The sequence below is a fragment of the Pagrus major genome, chromosome 2 (assembly GCF_040436345.1).
Source record: "Pagrus major chromosome 2, Pma_NU_1.0".
In the NCBI taxonomy this organism is placed as follows: Eukaryota; Metazoa; Chordata; class Actinopteri; order Spariformes; family Sparidae; genus Pagrus; species Pagrus major.
This window is the reverse complement of record NC_133216.1, coordinates 11985672-12006881: the sequence shown is the minus strand read 5'-3', so window position 1 is coordinate 12006881 and position 21210 is coordinate 11985672. Positions and strand designations below refer to the sequence as shown.

The 21210-nt window shown below is 40.2% G+C and overlaps 1 protein-coding gene across 2 annotated transcripts in view; it reads right to left on the bottom strand.

Annotated features, from left to right (window-relative positions):
• plch1 (phospholipase C, eta 1) overlaps positions 1 to 21210 on the bottom strand; it is a 63777-nt gene that overhangs the window by 18944 nt on the left and 23623 nt on the right. For both annotated transcript variants that reach the window (XM_073489299.1, XM_073489306.1), the window contains exons 3-10: positions 19184 to 19427; positions 18969 to 19098; positions 14973 to 15143; positions 14331 to 14424; positions 9060 to 9263; positions 7658 to 7778; positions 5388 to 5559; positions 1912 to 2019 (exon numbers count right to left, since the gene is read on the bottom strand). In XM_073489299.1, the coding sequence (XP_073345400.1) occupies positions 1912 to 2019; positions 5388 to 5559; positions 7658 to 7778; positions 9060 to 9263; positions 14331 to 14424; positions 14973 to 15143; positions 18969 to 19098; positions 19184 to 19427 (1244 nt within the window). The remainder of the gene's footprint in view (positions 1 to 1911; positions 2020 to 5387; positions 5560 to 7657; positions 7779 to 9059; positions 9264 to 14330; positions 14425 to 14972; positions 15144 to 18968; positions 19099 to 19183; positions 19428 to 21210) is intronic.

Here is a 21210-nt window from a genome sequence, read left to right as displayed (position 1 = left end):
TTAAAAATCCACTATATGTCAGTGTCACATGTTTTTTTTAATTTAGCCAATTCGTGGTACAAGTTTAAAACATTCAAACTATACAGACTCATAATCTGTGTTCACAAACACTCTCATGTCACTTTTCTCCCCATCAAATCAAATAACATTTTAAAGTTGCATGCAAAAAACACACACAGTACAGCGGATGGTGAAATTCCTCATTCCAGATCAATTAGATAAATCAATTAAGGTTATATAACAAATTTATAAAAGATAACAGTATAACAGTACAAGGGTCATTTTCTCATCTAAAATATGTGACACATTGCACTGTGGGACTTCTAGCTGAAACTATTACCATGGTTAATTCTCTTTTCATTCTGTTATAGATTTTACAGTGTTAAACTGTAATAAAGTGGTGGTGGGTGAGTATCGTGCACTACAGTAAATAAGGAGTGATTTCAGACCCAGTTATGGACACTCATTGCCTGCAGATGCCACATGTGTTAAAATAGCAGCAGCTATTACTTTTCTTGCCTGTAGGGGGCATCATCAACAACAGGTCTACAGCTGCAGGTCTCAACTTTAAAAAAACATCCTGTATGACATCTTATAACACTGCATACTTTTTGCTAAAATTGCAAAAATAAAGAGAACGTACAGAAATATTAAACATCAAACAGAATAGGAGCAAACAACACTATACAAGTCACCATTTTTCCCCAGCCTGTGTATCACTACTTGATGAAAACTATATCCCACTATTAGTGCATTGTAAGTGGTGACTGCTGTGAGAGCATGCTGGTTTAATGAGCTCAAAACAAAACCCCTCATCAGTGGAAACCTGCCACCACCCTTTTAAAATGGCAATAATCATCCAAAGTGGCATCTGCAGCCTCATGCCTCCAGCTAAATGCGGAAGAATGATGCCATATTCGGTTACACAACTGAACCATCTGGAAAACAACTGAGCGTTTTTCGTGCTTTAAATGTGTTGAGGAGGACCCTGGCACTACTGTATCACAGAATAAATGAACAGGATTAAGACTGACTATTAAAACGGCGCCAGGCAATGAGCATAAGCAAGCGAGGAGAAGCAAGCTATTCTCTATGCTTATATCTGCTCCATTAAGCATTGATTATTCTAAAACATTACCGCAATGATGAACAGTAAAACTTTACAAGCAGCAACATTACTACCCAATTACTGAAGTCATTATATCGAGCACGGCAATGTCATTAAGATGCCATTATCTAACTTATAGAGAAAGGGTTTTTCTCTTACATCAGTCTGATATGATATTTTTGCTGCCTTTAATTTTTTGAGTTAACTGATTACTTAGCAGTTAAATCACTGAAATAGCAGCACAAAGGAAAGCAGCCCAGACAACCAGGAGGAAAAGTTAAATTGAGTTACTTTTATGTCTTCATTTTTCAAAAGGACGTAAAACGAAAAAGATAAAATAGCAGAGTTTTGCTATATCCTTTCATTTAAAATTGTAAGAAGACACACCAAAGTAAATTCAAAGTTGTTGTTGAACAATTTGAAGTTCAGGCATTGTTTTGGCCTCTTTTGAAAGTTTTTTAATATTTTTTCCCAAAGAGTCGGAAGCTCTGTTAGTGCCATGCTGATTGGAATTCTTCCAATCAGCATGGCCAACTAACTGGCTACATGACTGTATTGGTACGTTCACATAGCACTAACCTGCTTGTCAACGAGGTTATGTGAAGTTTGGAAACAGAAATAAAAGGACACTGAATACCACAATTTCTAGGATTCGCCCAATAAGTTGATTGCAGAGGCCTTCAAGATTGAAAAACGCCCACACATCTAGAGAAAGGACTCAAGTAATGTGAAGTAACATGTCTATGTGATGTGTTCGTGCATGTTTGTGTGCACATAATGTTCACAACATTCCTCGCTCTTACATTGCTGCTCCTGAGCTTGAAGTCATCCTCAATTTCATCAGCGCTGTCATCATCAGACACCTCCCCCTCCTCCGCGTCTGCAGACAGATAGGCAGGCAGGCGTTTCCCCTTGATAGAGAGAGGACAGACAAAGACGGAAGGAGAGCGATAAATATATATTTGACCCATGCATACGTGTTAAATAAAGCACGAACCCTCGCTTTTATACACTACAACGCCCACACAGGTTGCACCTTTAAGGAAGTAGTAGTATGTACAGGCAGAGTGAGGGCCATTACCAAACACACACTTGTGCACGCTCAAGCACACACACAAATAGTACAATCAGCAGCAGATTCTCTGAGAAGCTCCCTGAGCGGCTCTTTCAGCAGAGTGGAAGCCCATTACTGAGCCATTCTGAAGGTGTGAGTGGGAGTCAAGATTTTTCTAAGCCTCTTCTTCCAAAATCAATGCCAGACTCCGAGCTTCCTCCAGTACGCCGAGTCTCTCGCTGACATCACCGCCTTCTGCCACAACCAGTCTATCCCCTCTCTGCCTTATCTTCCCTTTGTCAAAAAACCCTTTCGATATTTTTCCTTTTATTGTCTTGTGACTCTCTTGTCTCTCGCTCCGCTGGGGGGGGGGTGGAGAGAGGTGAAAGGGTCTCAAAACAAGGGCAGAGAGGGGGAGGGAAGAGGAGGAGGAAAACTGTTAGAGAGGAGTAAAGGGCTTTATAGAAAATCAATAATGCGCTTTCACTTTTAAGACATCGGGCTCAGGAGGGTCAAAGACAGAGCCCCTGTTCCAGCTGAACAATGCAGGCTTTCTTCCCTTTACAGATAAAGTCAATTTTATCTGGTGCTTATAACAAGAATCTAATAAATGCTGAAAGCGTCCGATCAGTCTCTCTCTGTTTCTGTGGAGTAGCTGTACTGTGCCGTGGATACAGATCTTCCAGGGTGCGAGGCCGTCAAAGTGAAAGCTGATATTTAAGAACAAAGAATAAATGTTGGGTTTTTAAAATTCTTTTTGAGGAAGATCATATCAGCCATGTTTCACAGATCATCTTAATGGACACCTGCCCTGTCTTTTGGGACAGTACCAGTGGCTGCTGCAGAGAGAAAACTTACAAACTGTAAAGTGTGACATATTGATGGCAGAGAGGCGAATAATAGGTAATCGTTGCTATTGACAAGTCACATGGGCTTTCCAGAATGGCTCATGCGTGGTTTCTGATCTGCTCTTTGGTTAAAGTTGGTGACATTTAGGTAAGTTAATCTACTAGGTTCTGTAAATGTCTAATATATGTTTTTATTTATACAGTTTTTATTCTATTTAATTGATCTAAAAAATTATTTTTTTTTTGGTCGTTGAGCAGGCCAGTGAGGTAGGAGGGGGGCTAGTTATGGAGGGTATTGTAGGTGAGAAGAGAGACTTTGAATCGTGGGACAATGGGAGTGGGTGAGGAGCTGAGCAACACAGTTTATTTAGGACTTTGGATGATGTACCATATAAGAAAGCTGTGGCAGGAGTCAATTCTGGATGTGATAAAGGCATGAATCAGAGTTTCAGCAGCAGAGGAGGAGAGTTATGGGTGGAGATGAGCTATGTTTTTGAGGGGGAAGAAGGCAGTTCTGTTGATTTGACTGACGTGCTGTCTGAAGGAGAGGTCGCTAACAAAAATGACTCAGAGGTTGCGGATATCCACTGCTCTAAAAAAACCAATGTCTATCTTTAAACATATTTATTTTGTTCCCTTCTGACCTTATCAAAACCAAATATAGACAAATGTTTGAAGTGGTAGCCCACCAACCTGAGCCACGGACTGATCTTTAGACTTAGAAAATAATAAGAAAATACAGAACGGACCGTGAAGCATTGTTATGAGACCAAATAAGGACATTTTAAAGGTTTTATATGTTAGATGGGCTATGCATGGACAAATATAACTCATCCTATATGTGCTTATTGATTTATTATTGATTTGGTCATCTGTGTATTTTACCTGAACAAGTGAATCCTTTCTACTTCTCATTGATTGCCCCCTCCCCCTTTCTCCAGCCTGTGCTGGATTAGGTCCTAATCAGGGGAAGTTATTTAAGAGGACACGAGTCTTTGTATTGTTTGACTCTGATGAAGACACACAAGGCATCCAAAAGCTAGTCATTTAATAAAAGTTTGTTGTCTGAGTCCATGTGTTCCAGTTGGACTTTGTTCCTGAAAGGTTTCCAAATAAAACTCCTACTGTTTGCCAAAAAGTTATTTCCAGACAACACAACTGCTATAATTTGGGATTTGGTGGAGGTTTACCCAAAATCTAGCAGAGCTACAGATGGTGTCTTTGAGAGCCCAAACAGAAGTAATGCTTCACTTTTCACCAGTGAGTTTATACAAACTTTATACATCCAACCATCCACCTCCTTCCTGTATGTACTCACCAATAGTGATGTATTGGTATTAAATAAGTGCTAAGTAGCTCTACATCATTGTGTTTGGTCAGTAACCCATGTATCTCCTCCTCCTGCTCATGCAGTGAAAGAGAAAAGGACATTTTCAGGTATCCCTGTATCCAATCAGGACAGAGAACTCCATAAATAGATGGTACTGTGAGAGCAGGATCCTCCTATTTGCTGCAACATCGCTTTGTTCATGTGGTGACATAGAGAGGAGGGAGGGAATTGCTAACTGTAAAACGGACAGGAAGCAGCACCAGTTTACAATCCAGTCCATTTGGAGCATCGAATCAGTCTGAATGTGTGCCAGGGGTTACAATCTGGTCTAGATGATAAATAATGCAGCTTTTTCTCATTAAGTCACCTCAGGCATGTGTGATACCTGAGGTGACTTAATGAAAAAAGCTGCATTATTTATCATTTAGGAAAAATCGTTACATTGAGCCTCAGATGAAAAACAAGAAATGCTTTTTTAGTTTTGACCAGGGATTCGAGAAGTAGAGGATTCATTGTAATAAACTCTCTCTCATTTTACAGGTAATTAAAAAGCGTCTTCAAACATTCATCTATTCCTCATAGTTAATTGCTGAATTATTTAGATCACTGGCAGCCAAAACTGAGTTGCCAGGTTGTGCTTATATGTCTGTCTGTGTGTGACAGAAGAATCAAATCTGTCACTGAGTTATCACATTCCAGCATCTCTTCCGATTCTCCTTTCTCCTCTATGATTAAAACAATGACCTACTTTAGTCCTCCCTTTCTCCTCTTCCTTCTCTTCATCTGTTTATGGATATTAATTAGCGGCTTGCAGTGCCTCTCCCACTCCACATCTCAACATCCTCAGCACCGCAACGCACATGAAGCAAAATATGGAGGGATAACGAGCGCTCCGCTTTTCTTCGCTCAAATAAGAGGAAGGAAGTGGAGATGTGCGATGCAGATGCTTTAATTAACAAGTGCACTAACTGACTAGGCAATTTATTTTTGCATTTAAACACACAAACTGTCAGTCCACCATACATCCATCCGTATATGTGTTCTTACTTTGATGAGGATCTTGCCCTGCAGGCTCTGAGGACTGGGTAATGTTTTGGAGTCTCTGCTCAGGATCTCTCCCACATCCAGTTTGTCTGCGAAGATTTCTCGCAGGTACTGAGCAATCTTCTTCTGCTGCTGGATGCTACAGTGGTTCTCTATGGACAGGATTACTGGAAACCTAAAAGAAAAAAACATCAACATACATACTCAGGTTTCCATAGGTTACATCAAAACCTGTCAACACTTAGAAAATGTGTCTCGAACGCAGCCGATGGACTGAAGTGAGTGTGAATCACATCTCAAACTGTTCTTCCTTTTCTCACCTTCAACCAAGAGAACAGTGAGGAGGTAAATGATAAAAAACACAGCTGCATAAACACCTCTGTGACACGCTGTGTGTGTGTATGTAGGAGTGGTGTATGTGTGTTGTTCCTGTGTTTTCATTTAGAAAAGGTGAAATGACTCGTGGCCACACAGCGGTTCAGCTCAAATGTCAGGTTTGTCAGACTGACAGGTCTACCTCAGGGGATGCAGCCCAGCTCTCAACTCCACGTCTGAGCCCCAAAACACACACACACCAAACACACACACACACACACACTAAAACTCAGAAATGGATACTTTGCCTAATACAAACGGAGAATGAAGAGATAGCATCCAGAGTCATTTCATTTCAACACACAGACAGTGACAACCAGGAGCGCTGCTCAGGTGAAACAGCGAGGTGGCTCAATGAGCTGTGTAATGTGTGTGTAGAGTGTGTGTGTGTGTGTGTGTGCAGAGACTCGCTCCATTTCAATACAGCCCAGGGGCCATTAATCATATTAACAGGTGGCACTGATGATAAAATATCAGCTGACTGTAAAGAGAGCGAGGTAACACACAGGAAGTTCAAATTATTCACCTGTTCATGCTGTCAGTGTTATTACAGATTACTAATTACTTTGATATCAGAGTATGAGAATATGAAGGTATTTCCTGATTAGTAGGTATGCATGTTTTCTTACAGGAGGTTACATTGAACACATGGTGTTAATTGAATTCACACAGAGAGGAAAAGTAAGATGTTTATCAAAGTTATTCTCGGGAGAAAAATGCTTTAATTGCTAACATTATTTTGATATTATACTTAAAGTCGGGCTGCCAGCAACAATTATCTTTACTACAGATTAATCTGCTGATGAAATTGATTGTTTGGCCGATCAAAGATTGGAAAACACAGAAAGATCATCAACCTGTTTGTTTTGTCAGTCTAACAGTTTTAAATAACCTAGTTTTACCTCCTTTTATTTATTCTATGACACACTTTGGGGTGAGACTGGGCTGTTTTATGTGCAGATATATGATAATAATGAGTATATTTTCCAAAGTGTCAAAGTATTCCTTAAAGACCAATAACAGTTATTGTTATAAGTGCAAAATTGCAACAATAACAACTAAAAAAATAGGTTTCATAACAGATGCACAACCTTCAAATTTTAGTTAAACTTCCAACAAGCTATTTCCAACTGTACTTACACTTCTAGTTTAATGGCATGAATCTGAATCAGTGCCAGCAGCCTGCCCCTTTGAATAAGATAAACTGTTTTATACAACACAGGGTCTCTAATCATAAGTATCTGCCATAGATGTTAAAACGAGGCCAATATGGCAGCAGGAAGCTGCATCGTTCATCACTTTGTTTGGGTATTGTTGGACCCAACAGAGACTCCTCGGGGAGCCGGAGGAAATGCTGCTAAGCAGATGGCTCAGTAATAGGTGCTAATTACTGCCAGAAATCATGGTGTTTTCTGAAAAACACAAACCTGGCTGTCAAAATGTTAGAACTTTCTTGTTAAACCTTGTGGGGAATCCTCTCGTCAAATCTATTTTATCATTGCAGTGTGAAAAATGCTGCTTTTAGACTTTTTTTATCAGTAGACTGATAGAGAGAGAGCTCTATCCTCCTATAGTGGACCATAAAGCAATATAATAAAACAGAGGAGGACAATATGCAATCAATAATACAATCTATGTGTGCAGATTGAGAAATGTTGTGCTGTTTGTCCAAAGAATATTATTTGTGCTACAGAAATGATGTTTCAGTCAGATTTATGTGTAAGAAATAAGCAAAATGCTGCTTCTATTTGGCATTCTGGGCCATTTTCTCCCAGTACAATACCTTTGGGATAATGGAAGTGTCTACTTTCCATAAAATGTCACAAACACTGACATGCACACACACACACACACACACACACACACACACACACATGCTATATGGGGCTTGGACTCACTGGTTATTTATGAAGGCATATTTATTGATGGTCTCTATGACAAACTTGAATGGTATCTTGGAGGTCAGAGTGTAGCCATGTTGGACCATCGGCTCTCCTTCAGGTCCGTCCCAACAATCCACTGCAGGGGGGAGAGAAAAAACAGGAGAAGTGATGCATGAATAAAACACTGCGTCGTGTTCCCGCTCTCAGTTTTCAGCCTCTCCTCAGTATTCACGGTTCATCTTTGAATATAAAAAAGACAGTTTATTTCATTCTGAATAGATGTCACTGCTCTTACACTGAACTATTTCACATTCAACGCTGGTGTTGAATTATTCTGAGTGTGAATAAAAGTAATGTTTAAGTGATAGCCGGAGCAGGATTGTGCTGCACTGGAGGAGTTTTTTTCAGCGTTAAATGGTAATAAACAGTATTGGGTTTAAATTTGAAAACATCAACAAAAGGAGAATTAATGCCTCACAGCTGTATGCATCTGTGCACCAGCCAGGTTGCTGTTCCTGAGCTGTGGCACTGAATAATGGCCAGAACATTTTTTAAAAAATATTTTGTTGATCTTTGACTTTTTGAATATAAAATGTCATCACTTCATTATTATATCCTATTATATTTTTGTGTAAAATTTTATCATAACTATCAGTTGAAATGTAGAGTAATGGCTTAAGATGTGTTTTGTGCGGTCACAGTGACCTTTGACCACCAAAATCTAATCAGTTAATTCTCGATTCCAACATTTGTGCAAAGTTTGAAGAAATTCCCTCGGTACATCGTTGAGATACCGTGTTCACAAGAATGGGACGGACAACCCAAAAACATGGCGCCTCCGGCCACTGCTATCACCGGCGCAGAGGCATTAAAATTGGTAAATAGTCCATTAACATCCCAAACACTGATGGTTTTATTTGTTAAGTGCAAAACTGAAATATATTACCGTCAAAATAATTAAAAAATAAAATGCAGCCTATTAAAACATTTTGAGTGTTCTGTGATTAAAGTGAAGTAAAACCTTTATCCCTGTTTAAAATAATTTACATAATGTGTTAAGACATTCAATTAAAATGAATCATTTGCTGGTGCACCAATGCAACCAGTATAAAAAACATAAACCTGGAGCCCTCAGACTCATAAAAGGCAACTTGTCCAATCAAAATGTACTTTTTTCACAGCAGACATGTTGATATGCAGGACAAGCACACACGTTGCTGATACCATTAACCATGACTCTATTAAATTCAGTGTCCCAGAGAGCCATGGCAGTGTGAGAGAGAGCCAGCATGCACAATTACCCTGAAACACCTGATTAATTTAATTATCTACACATGTGCTTTTCCTATACTGTGAAATAGCCACAGTCAGATTAGTCTGGCATGTCATCCTTATTGTGATTCAGACATACGCTTACCTTCTACACAGCGGCAGCCGGACTGCAGCACCCAGGCGTACATGTCGGTCTTGGAGTGGGAGAGGAGCTGGTCTCCGGTCAGGTACGTGTTATGAGACGAAGCGATGAAGTAGTTACACAGAGGCTGCTCCATGTCTTGATTCACCTCGTGGTGCAGAGGGTTGAAGATGTCACACGCTGGACTGCGCATGAAATTTGTGAAACCTGAAGGAAAATACAAATGCACAAGAAGCCAATCATTTTGAATCAAAACAAGTATTTGTTAGAGGTTTCTGCTTTTTGATTCGATTGTGTTTTATCGCTCTGAATGTTGGATGGGTACAGATATCATTTGTTTTCAGCCATGCTAGCAGCAGAGTTCTGTGTGTCTGTTGGTCAGTTCACCACTTTGGTCCGGACTGAAATATCTCAACCGCTATTGGACAGCTTCAAGATTCAAAAACTTTATTGTCCATAAATGCAAGCAACCTCCTTCCAGTCCAAACTAAGCTTACCTTCTGATCTTCACATCAAGACTTAAGATAAAATGTTGACCAGTGGCTATCAAACATAGAGTGCTGTCTGCTGGCTCAGCTCAGTGAGTCCATAGGGTCTTCCTTAGTTGAGCTGAACTGTTGAGCTGTGCGATGGCAATGGGGGATACAGTAAATTAAAACAGCACTAAAACAGCACTAACGTGCACTGGGAATATGAACCTCTGCCCTGAAGGCATCAGCTCAAAAAGGATATGAAGGGGAGCCCCAGTAGCTGAGTTGGTGGAGCGAGCACCCGATGTACGGAGGCTGTGTCCTCGCTGCAGGGGCCCAGGGTTCGTTTCACCACAATATTCCTGTCGCTCTTCTCCTGTCTATTAAATAAAGGTATGAAGGAGGTGGGATGTGTCATCAAAGATTTTGTGGTCCGTTCTATTTTGGTGCTTTAGCATGATGTCTGTGTGCAGCGTGTTGATAAACTCTGGAGGGTTTGACTTTACTTTGTAGTGCAATTTGAGGTTGGACGACACTGCTAAGGATTTTGTTTTTGTGTGTGTTTTTTATTTATATTGAACCCTAAAAGTTTCCGCAGCAGAAAACATCACTGCTGGGCCTTTTTATCTTGCAGCCTCTCCATGCTTTGAGAAAAAGAAGGTCTGGTCTATTTCAGTGCCAAGGTGCAGACATTTTGTGCAGACATTCATGTTGCTCAGGGGATGAATCATTCTGATGATAATCCACTGTCTTTTCCTTTCCCACCATCATTATGTTGAGGTTTTGTTGTGGAAAGTTTTGACAAGACATTCCACTTGAATTTAATGTTTTTATAGATGTTTAAGGTACCCAAAGGAAGAATTCTAATAACTTTTGTGATCTCGGGACTCTTTTCTCTAGCACTATCAGCAAGTCAGAGTGTTCACTTATCCTCCTCATCTACTTTTGGATTGGCATAAAATTTTGTAAGATCATCCAGTGGTCCCAGACGATGAATCCTGATGATTTTGGGAATCTGCTAATGTTTCCTCTAGCGTAATTTCATTGAATACTTTGGTTTATGATCAAATACCTGCAAAAATAAGGACACTCGCACAATCTCTCAGCTGTACTTTTGTTTCATTGTGGATTAGCAAATGTTAGCATGCTAACAAACTAAATTAAGATGGTAAACATGGCCAACATAATGCCTGCTTGACATCAGCATGTTAGCATGTTGACATTTAGCATTTAGCTCAAAGCACCACTGTTTCCAAGTACACACAGAACTGAATATATTTGTCATGCAGTGATATTAGCGACCAGTGTTGCCTGTTTTTTTAATCCTGAATATGATGCACCTTGTAACAACCTGTAAGAGCGACTTCGACAATAACCAGCAGGTTGATTTCCAGGAAAACCGCAAAGGATGACAGAGAAGCACATTCAAACCAGAGCACTGCGGTTTGAAACCGGAGTGGTGCGGTTTGAAACCACACTACTTCACACAGCCAACTTTTTTTAGGTGGTGCCGCATGAGGAGGAGTGAGAGGGAAGAAGGCATCCTTTCATCCAGAGAGGAGGGACAAAAATGAGACAGGAATACCCAAGAGCAGGAGAGAAGTCAGAGAGCAGGAGGGGGAGACCGACGGGGAGAAATGGAAAAATATGATGCAAATATTGGAAAGAACGTCCTATGGGAGACTAATGGCAAGTCTGTGATCAGAGTGGACATGCAGTCTCTTCATGGCGCCATCATGGTTAAATCCACATGTTAAAGAACACTGTGTACTGAATCCTACACAGTCCTATACAGTCACACAAACATAAGGAGAGCAAATACTGTAGGTAGCATCACACTGTAGAGAAATGCTAATGTGGATCTGTTTGTACATTTCTGTCACATCTGTGCACAATGCATGTTTAAACACACACACATCTGGCCTGCAGGCAAGACATCAGGTCTGCTAGTCTGATCAGTCAGACACACACTGTGTCGGCCTTCATGCCTCCTACAACAAGATTAGTCTCACCCCTCCTCCTCCTCCTCTGCCTCTCATCTCCTCTCCCCACACTCACTCCTCTCATTTCTGTCACAGTTCCATTTTCTACTTTCCCACCCCCGTCATTCTGGCTTCCCCATTTTCTCACCCAAGCTACCCCTTCAAAATCCTCACTCCTCCTTCTCCCTTAAGCTCACCCTTCAGCAAGAAGTGGCGTTACTTAAAATGACACTCGCAGATGAACACTTGCCAAAGAGACAGTCCCAATACATGTATGGTTGTTATTTGATCTTTTCAGCACCTCACTGTTATGAAAACAGGAAACAGGGTTGATGTACATGTCAGTCGAATTGGTAAATTTGCTATTACATTAAAAAACAATGGTTATTTTTGTTATTATTCTTCAATTGCTCTTAATTTCTCTTAATTCTTTTCATTGTTAAAACCAAAATTACACACATATTGGACTACATTTATTTCACGCTTTTCTGGTCTACCGACTGTTCAAAGTGCTCTACAACACATCCCACATTCTCCCATTCACACACATTTTCACACTGTTATTTATTTATTTATTTATTTATTCAGGTCTCCATAAGCCACTGCCGACATAGAGGCTATTTTTCCTGGGGGTCCACACAAGTAGAAAATTACTGTGCATCATACCATTAAACAATTAAAAAGCACAAGGTAACAGGACACATTTGAAGTCAATTGGGTTAAAGATCGAGGAGGGGATTTGTTTAAAGTACAGCATGTGCAAATTGCTAAAATGGCGGATTTCCTGTTGGGTGTAGGTCATGGTGACAAGAGCCCGAATTTCATATGTCTAGGTAAAACTAACCATGGGAGCGCTAGCGAGCCTGTTCCATAGATATTTTTTAAACTCTTTGTTTAAACAGATTTACCGGTTGTTTGATGTGTATTGATGGTAAACTATTCCATATTTTCACCCCAAGGCAGAAGCTGCCATCATCATCAGGAGCATTACAGCACTTTCTATCCAAAGCACATCACAATATTTCTACGCTCAGACCTTCACTCAGCTAGGCTACTCACACACCGATGGAACAGCCATCGGGGGCAATTTGTGGTTCTGTAATCTCGCCCAAGGGCACATCAAAATGCAGCCCGAGGAAGGGATTAAATCACCGACCTTTCGATTAGTGGACCACTGCTGTGCCTCCTTGAGGAGCCTCAGCCGCCTAAATTAAGGTTTTCTTGAATCATGTTTCATCGAACTTAACTAAGAGTTAAAAGATCTTTGAGGTTGGCTGATTTATAAATATTCAGAAGCTGTGTGAAGTGCAAAGTGACTCCCATTATCTTTTGTACTGAACGTACTATGATGCCAGTTTCTAATGAAATGGCTCAACGACAATATTCTGGTGAAGATACGATCGAAATTTGAAAGTTTATTTAATTCTGATGCGTGGCCCCCTGGCACCACTATTGCAAAGACAACTGGTTTTCCACAAACAACACTGGATGAAACATGAGTTTATTCAATCATTTAGTCTATGATAGAAATGGATCGCCAGTTAACCTTCCTTTTCCAGGGTGAACGTGTGCCCCGTGGCAGACAAAATTGTATTGTGATAGCGAGGTGTGAGAGAAATTCTCAAATGTCCCTTCTTATTTTGATATATTGTTCTTACATATGAAACTTAACAATATAGATACGACATTATTATTTATGTTTGTGGGTTTTCCGACATGAGTTCTGTCTTGTGATGTTTATGTGGTTGCAGAGTATGAATGGATGTATTCATGTATTGTATATGGTATAATGTGCCGTGGAAATTAACATAAAGGAACTTAGGTAAGGAGTTCATCCTGAAGGGGGTTGGTGAGGCCTCTTCTGTGTATAAGTGTTTTGACCTTAGGTTGACGTAAGACACAACAATGGTTGAAGTATATAAGAAGTTTATGTGTATCATGAAACGGAGGTGGAGATAATTGAAATAGTGTTTTGAAAAAGGTCAAATGCAATCTTGTGACTGTTACAATTGAATGTATTGTTTCTTATTATTACAAAAGCTGAGGAAAGACCTTTGAAGCAGAAAACTTGTCTATTGACAGTTTAAGTTTGCTAAGTTAGTCTCAAAAGCCTGGAAAAAAAACATTTACTTTATTTTCTGCAGTTATATATTAATAATTTATATATTTTTATGAATATGTCATATACGATGAAATCTGCCTGTAAAAACTACACTTACAGCCTTGTGATTGTGTGCTTCCAGACACAAAACCCCAAATGACAAATCGGGTTCTGTCTTGCTTTTTTTTTTTACTTGTTCTGTAATATATAAAAATGTAAACCCAACTTTGATGGTGACTTGTAAACCCAAGTGAGCTGATTGATACCATCAAATAATAGTAAAAACTTAATTCATTATAAAAACAAGCTTGTTTTGATTAACTTCTTCATCAATAAATCACACTTTGCTCACAATTTATCATTCAGTGTTTGTAGTGGTGTGAAAAAATCTCATTTGTTTTGTGCACTGGCCAGCATCTATAATCATAATGAACACAATCTGTTTCTACTCTTGCAGGTTGACACCTCTCGAACAAACTCTAAAAGGCATAAACAATAAATACCTGATCATGAGATCTGTTTGCAGAGGAGGGTGAACAATCAAACATAATAACAGAGTAATTTGTAAACTGATGGTGTGCCATGACCGCTGCGGGGAGGGGAAAAGAGGAAGAATGACTGAGCTCAAGATGAAAAAAGGTACGATTCGGGGGGGCGGGGGGGATGAAAAATAAAGATGAAATTTCAAATGAAAGACGACAGAAAAATGAGAGAAAATTACCCTCAATCCCCATGACGCCTCTTTGTTTATTCTCGTCAGACACCTCAAACTTGTCAACGATTTCTGCAACATACTCTGGAGTCACATTGGCCATCTGTAGAGACACAAAGATGGACATAAGACATATAAAGACCTTGTTTAGACTCTTTGAAGTGTAAATGCTCATTGAAGTCATAATGATTCCCCATTTTTGTAAAAATGTTGTGTTGCTATTAATTTAATTGTCAGCCATGTCAAACAAGCAGCACGGTCTGATAACAGTATTATTGTGGAGCATGGCGGGCAGGCGGGCGGGCGACAGTAAATACAGCATGATGAAAAATGACACCATTGTAGTGCAAGAAAGAAAAAAGCATGTCAGGAGCACAAAGGAAAATACTGAAAGAAAAAAGACTAGTGCAAGAAAAGGACACCCATGAGACAAATCAATTTCGGGAGTGATCGATTGGCTCAGAGGAGCAGATTCCTCTGGGCAGACAGCTGGGACGGAGGGAGTTAGATTAAGACGAGGTAGGACGAGATGAAATCAATCTCTTTTCTCTTCAAACGGCTCATTGTAGAGAAAGTAGTTCGGACACCTTAATCATAAAAACTGTGTCAGGTATTTATCGGCTCTAACCAGAGACCGGCCCGACCTCTCACCTTCTGCTCGTTGCGCAGGAAGTTTGCGAGCTCCTCCGCTGTCAGGTGGTCCTTCCTGTCGCTGTACGCCATCATCAGCAGGAACAGGTCCCGTCTCAGAGACATCATCCTGTAGAAGACGGAGAACTCCTCGTACGTCAGCGTGCCCTGCTGGTCGTCCGTGTCTGCTTCCTGTGAGGGTGAGGAGGTGATATGTCATCGGTGACACACCTCAAGCTAAATTCGTGGCGACACCACATCTACAAGAACAGGTTCACGGATTGCAGATTCACACAGTCCTCATCTGAAGCAACAGAAACTTCTGAGGTTCCTTAAAGGTTACATTAGCAAGATAGCTCATGGCTCAGTTAGCCGGGGAGCCAGTTGCGATTCCCTTCCAGGAAATTTGTATTCAGAATGTGTACAGATGTATTTTTCTGTTTGGGAAAGAAAATTGATGTAATCGTATTCAGTTAATTAATTACATGAAAAGCTAAAAGAGCTCGTGAAACATAGCCACTGCCACTGACATTCATCTTACAGCTGAATTTAAATATGTCTGGTACTGTTCCCATTGACGGCTTTCTCCCCTGATTGTAACAACGATCGACCTGTCAGAGCTCAGCAGGTGAGAACATGAATTATGTCATTTTCTTACATAGACAGCAGCTCATGGATGTATTATAAGAGTTGGATACCTAGTCCGAATACGGCGCCTTGTCAGCCTGATAAGAATTGCTCGTCTAGTGCATACGGCAGAACATTTTTTGGCATGGGGTTACGTCTGGGTGTGTGCTGACCGCTGATTATGTTTATCAGTGTTAATCTCATCATGCTTGAGCTGGGCTATGTGAACCAATCCCTAGACACAACACAAACGTGCTTAGCGAGCTTGTACAAAGCGGTGACGTTATCCAGGAAAAAATAATTTTCTTTGGATAAGTTTTACAGAGATTAAACCCCCGTGGCTTTAAGTATATACAATACAAAAAGTCATTATTGACTATGTTTACAGCTGGAGGTGTCCAGTCAACAGTTTTACAGCTCTATGGGGGGAAATTTGGTTACAATACCGCAAATGGCCACTGGGGAAAAATTACAAGCAAGAGTGGCGGTGCCATATCCAGTTCTTATAATACATCCATGAGTTAGTTACACTGCTACAGGACATAGCCCCTTTTATTTATTTATTTTTTTATAAATACCTTAAATAATTAAGTAAATTCTGCTTCTCCCTCAGCTTCTGTGCCTGCTGCAAATGATGCCAGGATGGATACATCACTCGCTACTGATTAGTTAGGGCAAAACTATTTGACCTAACAAGAAATACGCTAACATGAACTCATTTCAGACTGAATGAATGAAACATAATGGTGATTGAGTCTGATTATAATATAAGGCCTAAGACCAATAATTACTGTAAGTGATCAGCCTTCCAGTGGTCAATGCACAGAGTCTAAAATTAGCAGCTGAATAATGCTGCACAGGGGGGAACAGCTGTCTCATCTTTTTTTTCCCCGTCTCCTCTCTTTTCATGCTTCTGTCACACTGATACAACATAAATTCACACTCACGCACACAGTCTTTATGACACAAACCAATTTTTGCAACCAATTTTTTTCTCCCCTCACCTCATATCTCACTACATGTTGCCTAAGGACACGCACAGCACGGCTCACTGCTCGTTCTATCCTGCCACCTCTCTGGGATCCTGCATCTCATATTACCTGGATCTCACGGGGGGCCCATTCCACTCCACACCAAATCTAATAATACTCGCTAATGCCTCCATCACACTCCCATAATGAGCTCCCCGTGTGCATTGGGGACTCGATCACAGACAGAATCTACACACAACCAGCAGGATAATTCACTGTGATGGACTTCAGCAGAAATGCATGACCAGAAAGCAGAGAGATTTGGGGTATTTTAAGCAACTGCACAAGCTGTTCAGGTGGCAACACTGCTGTCTACCAGTGCTTGAATGGAAAGAGATAAATTGATGAAATTTCCTATCTGATCTAAGCCCAGAGAATGTAATATTTTACGGTTGGAATGACAGTGTAGCCCACTATGTGGAGATAAAATCTTTGAAATCCACTGTATCAACTCAAAACTGTCAGGGATGGAGAAGAGGAGGCTTTCTGTGGACACTTTGTTCGGATAGTTTATCAAATGAAATGAAAATACACACTCCAGGGCAGTTTAAGTTAAGTTTTAAGATGAAATAGACTTCCTCTGATCAGTACACAAGGCCCATTCTGATTCATGAGAAAACTGGTCCAGTTTGGAGCATTAATAAAAGATTTGCATTACTATTTTAATTGGCTGAGGGGGTCACAGAGTGGGCATCCCCACAAACACACAAACATAGACCTCAGTCTGTTTGGACTATGCATTGTAAGCTCATTATAAACTGAAACTATTAAGGTCTAGAAACCAGCAGTGGGATCAAACTAAGTACATTTACGCAAGTAATGTACTTAACTACACATTTGAGGTATTGTACTATACTTGAGTATTTCCATTTTATGCAACTTTAACATCTATTCCGCTACATATCAGACTCCAGAGCAAATATTGTACTTTTTACTCCACTACCTTTGTCTGACATTTATACTTATTAGTTACTTTTCTGGTTAAAATTTTCCAAACCCTGCTGTCCTGTGTAAACCACGTATCTTCAAATTTGGTGATTCTGAACGTTTGTGATAATCTGAAGGATTAAGTGTTCCCTTATGTGTTGAGAAAACGCTTCTACTTCTACAAACTGTTCAAAAATGCAGCAATAATATAAATCCATAAACATCAGAAATAATTGTAAAACAAACACACCATTTTCCTGCAGCATGACTACTTTGCTTTTGATACTTTAAGTATAATACTTGCATACTTTTAGTAGAAATTATGTAGAAATTGTCATTTTGTGTGATTTGCCCCCCCCCCTTTCTGAGTGCAACATCACTGTTGTAAATACAAATCCCAGGTCTGTAACAATTAAACGTAATGTAAATGTAATGCTAACTACAAACAAGCATCATTACGTCATAACAGTGTTGTGTGTTGACAACATGTATGTTATGAGACAGACAGAGACACCATTCACCCTGTTAACAGACACTGTACCATCAAAATGATTTAGAAGCAGTTATTTTAAAGTAAAAAAAGTTAAATAATGTTGCTTTTGGTAAGGTTTTGAACGCAGGAATTGAACTTGTAGTGGAGTAACTTTACAGCGTGGTATTAATAATTTAAATAATAAAAAGGATCTGAATAGTTCTTCCACCACTGCTTAAAACTAGATTATGAAACAGGGTCACTCTTAAAATGATCAAAACCCAAGTGAACTGCAGTGAGGTTTTTTTTGGCCCCTGTGAGTAATACAGACTTCCTATAATTTCCCTGGTTACTCTGACAGTAATGCAGGTCTAAAGCATCCTTTAGGCTCTGTCTGACCTCTGCTGTTGTTTCAGAAACTGCATTTTGTCACCTACCCACCCAAACATACCACCTGACGCTCTCCACAATGCCTTTATCGCCCTTTTTGCCTAAAATTCACAGCCCTGGTTTTGTTCTGCCTGCTTTGCATTGCTGCCTAAGAAGAAAGTGAGAAATTGAAACAGCACTGTGTCACTACACACCATAACCCGCATTAGAAAAGCCAGTATGTGGATTTCTGACATTACTTAATGTGACTTCTGTTTAAAAAATTGAAGCATCTCTCTCCTTTCACTACTTCCTCCTCCTCTGAAAGTGTTTCTTTCGTGCACGACCATATGAAATATTTCTCGCACATTTATTTGAAATGCACAAATTCACAGTATAAAAGCTGCAGCTGTAATGTGATGTCAGTGATCTACAGAAGGAATTGAATGTGTACAAATGAAACCAAACCTTCTTTTTATCTAATAGAGGGCTTGATGTGTGTATATAAATGTTTTGGGTCATGAATTTGATTTTAGGGACTAAAGTATTTAATTTAGCAGTAAATAAAATGAAGTCACTTTATATTCTGACCTGAAACATTTGTTTGACCTTCCTGCGCGGCAGGTTGACATTCAGCTTGTGGAGAAGTTGGTAGATCTCTTCGATGTTCAGGAGTCCGTCTCCGTTCTTATCAGCCTCCTCAAATGTCTGCTTCAGCCACGTCACACACACATTAAGGAAAATGAGGTGTATATCACATGTATAAAAAAATTGTGTTTGTGTGAAGCTGTTTATTTAAAGGATATTGGTCGTGTGTTCGCTGCCGCTTGGCCAGCGAGTCCTCGTCACTGATCCCGGCCATCAGGTAGCGGAGGCCAGTTATCCAGGTTCTGGCTTCTTCTGCATTTGACGTGACCAGGTCGAGGGACTCCATGTGGTTTCCATGGTACACCGTGAAGCAGCAGGCCGGGTCGAAGCTGCTGTCTGCGTGACGATGGAAGATGTCCGATTGACCGCCTTCTGTCACTTTGTACAGCGAGTCAATGGTGACTGATGGAGAGAGGAGGTGGGGTGGAAAAAGAAGGATCAGTTTGATTAACGGTGGAAATACACTTACACTCATTAATGATATCCGTCTCTAGTTAATAATAAACTAGTTGTTCTGCTGCTGTGCCACCAGACTACAGAGCAACTTCTTTCCTCAGTCTGTGAGACTCTTCATTTCATCCTCTGCACTGAGCATAAGTATTGAAAAAACAGCTTTAATTTCATGATCTGAAACAACTATACAGAAAATAGACAATCTTCTCACTGATGGTCTCGTTTGCTTATGTAGGTCATGTAGCGGCATCAGTATTGAATTGAGAGTGTTTTAGAAACTGTTTGCAGAATGTTCAAAGTTTTAGTCTGACGTTTTGGGGCTGAGAGCCACAAGCAGGGTGGGAAAGTGTTTCAGAGACATAAACATAGTTGGTTTTGGTCTTTTCCTACGATTTGCTGAAAATAGCAAAAACACCACACTTTTCCTTTCATAATGCAACCAAGTGCTTCACAATTGCAAACACAGCATAATTATGGGATGGGATGAAAAAGGCAGAATAATGAGTCGCTGTAAAATTTATAGCTTTTCGAAAAAGTAACCGTGACCAAAATTGTATGAGCTCCTCACTTTCTCTGCTTTCCTCTACCGTGAGTAAAAATACAGAGAGAGGTTCCTGAAGGCTTCAGAGTGTATCACGGTTTAATGAGATTGAAGTAAACTCAGCTATCTTTGATTCTTTGTTCGGAGATAGAAACAGCCTGGAGTGAACTATGTCCTGTCCTATATACAGTATTTACACATTATGCTCCATCTGTCTCTTCACCTTGCTCGTTTTCTCCTGACAGTTGAGATCCCTGTTAACTCCTGTTAAGGCTGACTCGTTCAATCAAAGCAATTTATTAATGACTCTCATGAATGCACTAATGTGTTTTCTCAGATCAACCAACATTTACGTTTAATTAATTGATTAAAGAATTACAGATATGAAGATTTTATTCAATTTACTCTTAACCATCTCAAAATACTTTGCCATAATCCATCTCCAAAAATTATCCATGTCCATTTCCCCATTACACTCAGCTCTCTCATCCCTTTATATAATCTCATCTCTGAAATTCTGCTCCGACTGAAAGTAACAATATGGCCGCCTCATTCTGATCCTCCTCAGACAGATAGCACACACACACACGCGCACACACACACACACACACATGCACGCGCGCACACACACACACACACATTCAAAGAAAGAACTGGGCAGCTGTTGTGTGTTTCTCTTAATCGTGTCAATGGAGAGCATCTAAGAGGCTTATCTGATGCAAACACACACACACACACTCGCATACAGACACACAGCCATTTATACACATGTACTGTAAGGACAGTCCCAGAGACAGATGAATGCTTCAGAGGGTTGATGCAAAAAACCAGTGGAGTAAAGAAGTGACAATGATGCTTTGAGGGGGCCATGAAATATATAATGATAATCCCCTCAGAGCCACAGCAGCGTGGCTGACTCAGATTTTAGAAACCCAGCCGACATTCTAGGGAAAAAAGGAGGGTGGAGGAGGTGGAGACGATCTGCAGAGCACTTTGTAACATGATACATGGACCAAAAAACTATTAGTGTTATTATGTAAGTGAAAAAGTATAATTCCAGTTCATTGTTAATTAACTTGGGTCATATTTTGTAGCTTTGGCCATCATTTTTAGTGGTTATGACAACACTGCACTCAACAGAGATGGTCCATCAGTCAGGCGTACAAAATGCAGGATTTTGACTCCAGAGAC